This window comes from Leucopleurus acutus (genome assembly GCF_964270905.1).
Source record: "Leucopleurus acutus genome assembly, chromosome: 10".
Taxonomy (NCBI): Eukaryota; Metazoa; Chordata; class Mammalia; order Artiodactyla; family Delphinidae; genus Leucopleurus; species Leucopleurus acutus.
In genome coordinates, this window is record NC_139153.1 from 53,620,708 (window position 1) to 53,631,100 (window position 10,393).

The following is a 10,393-nucleotide window of genomic DNA, read 5'->3' on the forward strand; positions in this document are numbered from 1 at the left end:
CCAGGACCGCAGCCTCAGGCTGCTGGCCCTGCCTGACTGTTCCCTGTCCCCAATGACCCCTGCCCCCAGGAACCTCTGGCGGGAGGTGACCCGATGCTTGCGGCTGGGGGACATCGACGCTGCCACCGAGCAAAAGCGGCGGCTGGAGGAGAAGCAGCGCACAGAGGAGCGGAAGCGGGAGAACCTCCGCACTCCCTGGCGGCCCAAGTACTTCATCCAGGAGGTGACCGTACCAGGCGTCCTGGGCGGGGAGGACGGGCTGTCCCCTATTGCGGCCGCCGGACGGGCAGGGGGGCCTGGGAGGTCTGGGCATGGTGGCCGTGGCTCCCCCATCAGGGAGGCGTACCCGCCCTCAGGGAGGCACGGAGTGGGGCTGCGGCTCTGGAGGCGTCCTGCTTCACAAAGACCACGGCCCAGCTACTCTGCCTTCAGTAGCAGATTGGTCGGGAAGCCCCTCCCAGCCCAGCTCCACACCTGGGTGGGTTGGAACCTTCTCCATGACAGCACCCTTTCAGAGCTTTGCCTCCCAGGGGCCCAATGGGGGATGGACGTGCCGGGGAGGCCCGCGGGGGTCTGCGTCCCGGCGCTGCTGCTGGAAGTGGTGTTGGAAGGGGACCCCCCACACACGCCCCTCACCCCCTGACTGGGCAAGGCGCCCTGTGCCCAGTTGTTTGTGGCACAGCCAGGCAGCATTCTGAGAACAGAACTGGAAATGACAAAGGTGTAGGAGACACAATTTTTTTTTTTTTTTTTTTTTTTTTTTGCGGTACGCAGGCCTCTCACTGCTGTGGCCTCTCCCGTTGCGGAGCACAGGCTCCGGACGCGCAGGCTCAGCGGCCATGGCTCACGGGCCCAGCCGCTCCGTGGCAAGTGGGATCTTCCCGGACCGGGGCACGAACTCGCGTCCCCTGCATCGGCAGGCGGACTCTCAACCACTGTGCCACCAGGGAAGCCCGGAGCCACAATTTTTAAGGCAGGCTGGTCAGGAGCTTGGCAGCATCAATGAGAGAAACAGGCTGGTGAGGGCAGGGCAGACCCAGGGTCTGTATCTAAAAGGGTGGATGCCACTGACCTCCAGGCCATCACAGGCTGATGGCCCAGTTCTTCAAGAGAAGCCAGAAATCAGAATTTTTATGAGATCTGATCTTCACCTGGTGTCAAGGAATTTTTAAAAGTTTAAACACTAAGGGCCAATTGAAGTCTGTCTGGGCTTTCCTTGCCTAGGCACTGCTGGTGTCTGACTTCTGCTCCTTGGAAGGATGGCTCCCTGGAGCTGGAGGTCTGCGGGGAGAGTTAGTGACCTTGAGGTGGGCTTCTGGTCTGGAGCAGGAAGCAGCCACGTGTCTCCTAGAGGCAGGAACTAGGGCCGTGGGCTGAGCACAGATGTCAAGATCAGATGCTGGTTCAGACAGGAAGCCTTCTTGGGGAGACTCTGAGTGTATCCCTGTTTGGAGGCCTTGCCCAGGGGAGGTGACTCTGTATTAGTCAGGGTTCTCCAGAGAAACAGCACAGAACCAACAGAAGATAGAAATTTAAATAGATTTATTATGAGATCGTGGAGGCTGAAAAGCCATGGGATCTGTGGTTTGCGAGGTGGAACCGCAGGAAAGCCAGTGGTATGATTCAGTCCAAAGGCCTGAGACCCAGGGGAGCTGACAGTGTGAATCCCAGCCGAGGGCAGAAGTCAGGATGAGTGAGGCAGGAAAGAAAGGGCCAGTTCCTGCTTCCTCCACCTTTTGTTCCATTCAGGCCCTGGGCACATTGCATGATGCCCACCTCATGGGGGTGGGATATCTACATTACTCCACCCACCAATTCAAATGCTAACCCTCATCTGGAAGCACCGCCCCCTCCTCTGTGCTCAGAGACAATGTTTAATCCAGAGCCAGTCAACACATAAAATTAACCATCACAGAATCCCCCAGGGATCCTTCTGCCGGATCTGGTCTCTCTGAGACAGCTAGGTTGCCCGGCTTCTGTGGAAAGTTGCACAGTAAAAAGTAAAATGGGGCTTCCCTGGTGGCGCAGTGGTTGGGGTCCACCTGCCGATGCAGGGGACGCGGGTTCGTGCCCCGGTCCGGGAAGATCCCACATGCCGCGGAGTGGCTGGGCCCGTGAGCCGTGGCCGCTGAGCCTGCGCGTCCGGAGCCTGTGCGTCCGGAGCCTGTGCTCAGCGACGGGAGAGTCCGCAACACTGAGAGGCCCGCGTACCGCAAAAAAAAAAAAGTAAAATGACAACAACCAAAAAACATCGTTTTCCTCCCATAGGGTGTAAGAAAAGCCAGTCTGTTTATAACAGGAGGCTTGAGGATATTTAAAGAATACAAATCATCCCCGCACCAGCATGATTACCATTCAGTACATCCCTCTAGTCTAGCACCAGATTGCATACCATTTTGATTCTTGCCTTTTTCTCACTGGTGTTTGACTGGTGTCCTCTCCTGTGTGTGCTGATGTCTTTTGACTGCGGCCTTGCGTGTGCCCTTTGTTGGGCACTCCCCTCCAGCCTGGTGGGTGGTAAAGTCACTGGTTTGGGCAGATTCCTCCTATTCAGGCCCTTGTCTTTTCTCTTCCCTGTCCATTTGTCCAACTACCCTCCTTTTTCTCCTGTCCCCGTTTCAAAGGCCTTTTTTTTTTTTTTGGCCAACTAATCTTGATGTAAACCAACAAAGCCCTCCCCCTCGTTACTTTGGTCGTTTTGTGGGGTTTCCTCCCAAAATGCCAGATACGAAGATCCCATGGGCTCTAAAAAGCAGCCGGGCTGAGGAGGGGTGGTGAGACCACCGGCATGGCTTGGCTGTGAGACATCAGGAGAGGCCGGCACACAGGTTGGTGGTCCTGAACAGATAGATGGTAACCAGCACTGCATGGTACTGTATGGTACTAGCGCAGCAGGGGATACCCTTGCTTCTCCCCTTGTCTCGCCGACAGGTCTCCATGTAATGATGTGTCCTCCTCTCTCTTGCAGGGTGACGGCTGGGTATACTTCAATCCGCTTTGGAAGGCACACTAATGGGTGGAGATGCAGAACTTTCAGAAACGGTCCTGTTTTTGGAGGAATTAAAGTGGTACAGTATCAAGGTTCTTCTGGTATTCCCTGAGACCTCTTGCATTCAAGACATGGTACCTGAGAGGGAAATTATGTACTGTGAAAAATGCACCCCCAGACTCTACTATGGGATTGAATTTATTCAAGAGCCATTTGGGGCATGCGTGTGCACACACGTCTGTGTGCAAGCTCTCGGCACACTGTATGTTCACACGCATGCGCTATGTCTGCTGGATATTATTACACATGTAAATAGTGCACTTAACAATATTGAAGTGGGTAATTATGAGCTCCTTTTTATCAATGAGGTTTGACGTTTTCTACTTTTCACTTTGCCAAATACTTTTGCACTCACAAAGTATTCTCCAGTTGACAACTCCTGTTCAAACAAAGGTGAACTGGCGTGGCCCTACTACTGTCCATCTGGTAGAAGGTGGTTGTCATTTCAGAATAATCGCTGTGCTTCCCATTCCCCTCCCAAGTCAACATTTGTTTGTCCATATGCAAGACAGATCAACTGCCATTTCCTGCTGGATGGGGAGCGGGCAGGACGCTGTTAAAGGTTTATGCCGGAGCCTTCCAGGATGGAGCACCCCTGGGAGAGCCCAGAGCCAGGCCTACCTTGGAATGTTCCTCCCACCTCCTTGCCCCAGAAGCTTTCTGATAATTTCTCATGCTCAAAGCTCTAGTCATACAATTTTCAGAAGCTGCTTCTTTCATGGTAGAAAACAAGTCATATGGAGACTGCACTACTTTTATCTTGAAAAAAGGGCTTTAGAAATGAAATACACGCATTGCAAACATGCAGTGTTTGCAAAGGTGCACCACCACAGCCTCAATCTTATATTTCATTTGGGGAAAGAGAAAAGAATATCCTGTGGATTTTTTTTAAAGTGCACCTCTTGTTTGACCCGAATTCTGCAAGGAAACCACTGTGATTAAAACATCCATAAAGCCTGCATAAGTGTTTCATGGTTTCAGTTCAGTTTCAGTCTTCAGCCTTTACAAATGAGGTCAAGACATGACCAGAATATAAGAAAGCAAGGAGAAAATGAAGTATTTGATCTTTGCTCAATGCTTAATTTATTTTTTACTGTGCCACTCTAATGAGAATATTTATACAATCCAGTAGCATGAATGCTTCTCTGTAGTAATACTAATTTTGTGCCTTTTGTCTGCTTTCTTAAGACCAATTGTTCACACTTTGTAGATATTAGACAAATATATTTCGATTAAATACTATACTTATCTGTGTGTCTGTATTTTATCTTTAGGGATTCCTAAGTTCTGTTGGAATTGGTGGCTCTGAGTGAACTCAAATTTTATTGATTAGTATTAATTTGATGTGAACAGCAATGATATTTTCATCAAAACATCATGTATGGATATTTTGTGACAAGGTCATAAGGTCACATCTAGTGAATAGTCTTGTTTTGAGAGAAGTGACTTACCAGGCAAAACCATAATGTAGGCTTGTTCTAGTCCATCGTCTTAAAACATCCAGGAGAGTAAAGTGTTTGGAACCATTTTATTTCTGAGAGGGAAAGTGGAATAGGTGCTATTTTGAGAAGAAAATCCTCAGTGAGAAGACCGAAAAGTAATCACTGTGGTGTTTTTAGATTTTCCAGTCTTATACCAGAGTATAAACCATCTGGGTAGTAAAAAATGGAGAAGGGTCACATTTTTTTTTTGAGGGGGGGTTCATTTTGCCTTTTTAAAAATTGTGAAATATATAAAAAAGATGTACACGAAACATAATACTGTTCAAGAATAATTATAAACACCCAGGTACCCACTGCTTAGGGAAAGAAACCTGTTTGTTCATACCTTAAAAGCCACCTTTGTGCCCCGACAAAATTGTGCCCCTACAAAATTCTGCTCCTGGACCCCAGAGGTAACACTGTCTTGACTCCTGGAGTAACCATCCTCTTGGCTTTTTTTTTTTTTTTAATTTTTGAATTTTATTTTATTTACTTTTTACACAGCATGTTCTTATTAGTTATCCATTTTATACATATTAGTGTATATATGTCAATCCCAATCTCCCAATTCACCAAACACACACACCACACACACACACCGCCAGTTTCCCCCCTTGGTGTCCATACATTTGTTCTCTACATCTGTGTCTCTATTTCTGCCCTGCAAACTGGTTCAACTGTACCATTTTTCTAGGTTTCACATATATGCGTTAATATACGTTATTTGTTTTTCTCTTTCTGACTTACTTCAGTCTGTATGACAGTCTCTAGGTCCATCCACGTCTCTACAAATGACCCAATTTCGTTCCTTTTTATGGCTGATTGTATATATTGTAAATATTGCATTGTATATTTGTACCACATCTTTATCCATTCGTCTGTCGATGGGCATTTAGGTTGCTTCCATGACCTGGCTATTGTAAATAGTACTGCAATGAACATCGGGGTACATGTGTCTTTTTGAATTATGGTTTTCTCAGGGTATATGCCCAGTAGTGGGATTGCTGGGTCGTATGGTAGTTCTATTTTTAGTTTTTAAGGAACCTCCTTACTGTTCTCCATGTGGCTGTATCAATTTACATTCCCTCCAACCGTGCAATAGGGTTCCCTTTTCTCCACACCCTCTCCAGCATTTGTTGTTTGTAGATTTTCTGATGATGCCCATTCTAACTGGTGTGAGGTGATACCTCACTGTAGTTTTGATTTGCATTTCTCTAATAGTGATGTTGAGCAGCTTTTCATGTGCTTCTTGGCCATCTGTATGTCTTCTTTGGAGAAATGTCTGTTTAGGTCTTCTGCCCATTTTTGGATTGGGTTGTTTGTTTTTTTAATATTGAGCTGCCTGAGCTGTTTACACATTTTGGAGATTAATCCGTTATCCGTTGATTCGTTTGCAAATATTTTTTCCCATTCTGAGGGTGTCGTCTTGTTTGTAGTTTCCTTTGCTTTGCAAAAGCTTTTAAGTTTCAGTAGGTCCCATTTGTTTATTTTTATTTCCATTACTCTAGGAGGTGGATCAAAAAAGATCTTGCTGTGATTTATGTCAAAGAGTGTTCTTCCTATGTTTTCCTCTAAGAGGAATACACACACACACACACACACACACACACACACACGCACAAACACACACACCACATTTTGTTTACCTGTCGATGAACATTTGGGTGGTTTCCATCTTTTGGCTATTGTGAATAATGCTGCAATGTGCATGGGAGTGCAAGTATCTCTGAGTCCCTGCTTTTAATTATTTCAGGGCTGTGTGTGTGTGTATGTGTGTGTGTGTGTATAGTGTTGTATCGTATGAATATTCCACGTTTAATTTTTTTGAGGACCTGCCATACTGTTTTCTACAGTGAGTACACCATTTGGCAATCCCACCAGCAATGCACAAGGGTTTGATTTTTTCCATATCCTCCCCAACACTTGTTATTTTCTCTTTTTTGTTTGTTTTTACAACAATCATCCTAATGGGTGTGAAAAGCTAACTCACTGTGGCTTTAATTTGCATTCCTCTAATGATTAGTGATGTGTTTATTGGCCATTTGTATATCTTCTTAGGAGAAATGTCTATTCAAGTCCTTTGCACATTTTCTAATTGGGTTGCTTTATGTGTTGAGTTGTAGGAGTTCCATATATATATATATATATATATATATATATATGATTTGCAGATTATTTTCTCCCATTCTGTGGGTTGCTTTTTCACTGTTGATAGTGTCCTTTGATATACAAAAGTATTTAACTTTGATGAAGTCCATTCTTTTTAATAGCTTGTGCTTTTGTTGTCATATCCAAGAAATTATTGCCAAATCTAATTTCATGGGGCTTTCCCCCTATGTTTTCTTTGAAGAGTTTCAGTTTTAGCTCTGATGTTTAGGTTTTTGATCCAGTTTAAGTGAATTTTTGTATATGGTGTTAGGTAAGTGTCCAACTTTATTACTTTGCATATCGATATACTGTTTTCCTAGGACCATTTGTTGAAAAGACTCTTTTCCCCATTGAATGGTTGTCTTATCAAAAACCATTTGACAATTCCTGGACTCCCTAGTCTATTCCATTGGTCTACTATGTCTGATTCTATGCCAGTACCACCGTTTTGATTACTTTTGCAGTAAGTTTTGAGATCAGGAAGTGTGAGACTTTGTTTACTTTATTTACCTCTATGCTAATATTTTATTATTTCCTTCTGTTAGCTGTGGGTTTAGTTTTGTTTAGCTCATTTGTTTCTTAAGGTTCAAAGGTTGCTGATTTGTGAGCTTTGCAAATGTAAGTAATTATAGCTGTACATTTCCCCTTAACACTGCTTTTTGCAGCATCCCGTACATTTTGGTATGTGTTTTTATTTTCATTTGTCTTTAGATACGTTCTAATTTCTCTTGTGATTTCTTCTTTGATCCATTGGTTAAGAGTATGTTGTTTAATTTCCACGTATCAGTGGATTTCTCAGTTTTCCTTCCACTATTGATTTCTAATTTAATTGCACTGTGATTGGAAAAAATACTTTGTATGATTTCAGTCTTAAAATTTACTGTTCTATGGGCTAACATAGGGTCTATCCTGGAGAATGTCCCATGCACGCTTGAGAAAAATGTGTATTCTGCTGCTGTTTGGTGGAGTGATCTGTATGTTAAGTCCAGTTGGCCTACAGTGATGTTCATGTCTTCTGTTTCCTTATTGATCCTGTCTTGTTGTTTTTATCGGTTGATAGTGGGGTATTGAAATCTCCTACTATTATTGTAGAGCTATTTCCCCTTCAATTCTGTAAATGTTTGCTTCATACATTTTGGAGCTTTGATGTTTGGTGGATGTATGGTTATAATAGTTATATCTTCTTAGTGAATTGATTCTTTTATCAATATATACTGTCCCTGCGTCTTGTAAGTTTTTGAGTTAAAGTTTAGTTTGCCTGATATTAGTATAATCACCCTTGCTCTCCTTGGTCACTCTGCATGAAATATTTTCCCCATCCTTTGACTTTGAATGTACACCATGTTCTTAGATCTAAAGTGAGTCTCTTATAGAGAGCATACAGTTGGACCTTGTTTTAAAATCCATTCTGCCAGTTTATGTCTTTTGATTGGAGAATTTAATCTATTTACATTTAAAGTAATTACTGATAAGGACTTACTTTTGCCATTTTATTTGTTTGCTGTGTGTCTTATAGCTTTATTGTCCTGCATTTCCTTCATTATAGTCTTCCTTTGAATTTAGTTGATTTTTTTTCTACATTTTGATTCCCTCTCATTTTCTTTTGTCTTTATTCTATAACCATTTCACTTGTGGTTATTAGAGGGATTACACATAACATCCTAAAGTTATAACAATCTATTTTAAATTAATACCAACTCCAATCACATAAAAAAACTAATCCTCTACAGCTTCACCCCCCCCCCCCTTTTTTTTTTTTTTGCGATACGCGGGTCTCGGTCTCTCACTGCTGTGGCCTCTCCCGTTGCGGAGCACAGGCTCTGGACGCGCAGGCTCACCGGCCATGGCTCACGGGCCCAGCCGCTCCGCGGCATGTGGAATCTTCCCGGACCAGGGCACGAACCCGTGTCCCCTGAATCGGCAGGCGGACTCTCAACCACTGCGCCACCAGGGAAGCCCTCACCCCTTTTTATTGATGTCACAAATTACATTTTTATATATTGTGTACCCATTAACAGGTCTATGGTTATTTTTATGTGCCTGTCTTTTAAATCACATAGAATAAATTATAAAATTATACAAAATTGTATTGGTTTACATATTTCTCCATGTATTTACCTTTATATTTTTATAGCTTTGAGTTATTGCCTAAAGCTTTTCATTTTAACTTAAAGAATGACTTTGTGTAGTGGTAATGAACTCTCAGCTTTTGTTTATCCGGAAAGCTCTTAATTTCTCCTTCATTTTTGAAGGGCAGTGTTGAAAGGTATAGAATTCTTGGTTTACATTTTTTCTTTCTTTCAGCACTTCGAACGTATATTCCTACTGCCTCATGGCCTTCAAAATTTCTGAGAAATCCACTGATAATCTTACTGAGGATGGCTTTTATGTGACAAGTCACTTTTCTCTTCCTGCTTTCAAGATTTTCTTAGCTTTTGGCTTTCAACAGTTTGATTATAAGGGGTCTCAGTGTGGTCTGTGGGTTCCTTTGGGTTTAACATACTTGACATTTGTTGAGTTCCTTGAATTTGTAGTCATGTCTTTCATCAAATTTAGGAAGTTTTCTGCCATTATTTCTTCAAACCACATGGGCCATTTCTCTCTCTTCCTTCTGGGACTCCCATAATGTATATCAGTCCGTTTAATGGTGTCCTGTGGGCTCTTTTCACATTTCTGCAGTTTTTTGCTTTTTTGTCTCTTGAGAGCTAATAACTTCAGTTGACCTGTCTTCATGACTTTTTCTTCCTGTTAAAGCACTCTACCCAACTTTTCATCTTATTTGTTTCAGTTTCAGAATTTGATTTTTTCTAAAAAGATAATTTCTATCTTAGTTGATACTCTAATTGTGTGTTTTCTTGAGTTACTTTAGTCCTTTGTGTTTTCCTTTATTTCTGTGAGCATATTTAAGACAGTTGGTTTAAAGTTTTTGTCTAATACATCTGATGCCTATTTCTTAAGGACAGTTGCTGTTACATTATTTTCTTCCTCTGCATGGGCCGTGTTTTTCTGTTTTTTTCTTTTTGTATGCCTTGTGATATTTTGTTGGAAATCGGGCATTTGAAAAAAATAACCATCTCTCCCAGTGTTTTCATTGCTGCACCCCAGGGAAGACCTTCACTGATGTGCAAGGTGTCTGAGCCTTGGGATCAGCCCAGCGTGGAGGCTTAAGGTTCTCTCAGGTCTTTTTTGGACATGTGTCTTGCCTGGGGCTGTGTGCCGTTTTTGATCCCCCCTTACACATGACTATTTTTTACATATCCTAATTCTTCAGAGAGTCTCCCTTCAGCTTCTTCTCAGGACCTTAGGTATTCTCTTGTTCCTCTATCCATAATTTCTTGCCCAGGCATCTCCAGGTCTGTAGTCTCCCTGCAGCCTTCTTCTTCTTAATTGGAGTTTAGTTGATTAATAATGTTGTGTTAGTTTCAGGTGTACAGCAAAGTGATTCAGTTATACATATATCTATTCCTTTTCAAATTCTTTTCCCATCTAGATTACTATACAACATCTAGCAGAGCTCCTTTGCTGTGAAGTAGGTCCCTGGTGGTCATCCCTTCTAGATATAGTAGTGTGTATCTGTCAATCCCAAACTCCCAATTTATCCCCCCTGCTTTTTCCCTTTGGTAACCATAAGTTTGTTTTCTAAGTCTGTGAGTCTGTTTCATACAGAAGTTCATTTATATGTTTTTCATATAAGCGATATCGTATGATATTTGTC

The 10,393-nt window shown here is 43.0% G+C and overlaps 1 protein-coding gene across 1 annotated transcript in view; it reads left to right on the forward strand.

Moving 5' to 3' along the window:
• The window catches only part of OSBPL10 (oxysterol binding protein like 10), a 284,771-nt gene extending 280,490 nt beyond the window's left edge, over nucleotides 1-4,281 (forward strand). The window contains exons 11-12 of the mRNA XM_082847276.1: nucleotides 70-223; nucleotides 2,969-4,281. Of these exons, the coding sequence (XP_082703402.1) occupies nucleotides 70-223; nucleotides 2,969-3,013 (199 nt within the window). The 3' untranslated portion in view covers nucleotides 3,014-4,281. The remainder of the gene's footprint in view (nucleotides 1-69; nucleotides 224-2,968) is intronic.
• The last annotated feature ends 6,112 nt before the right edge of the window (nucleotides 4,282-10,393 follow it).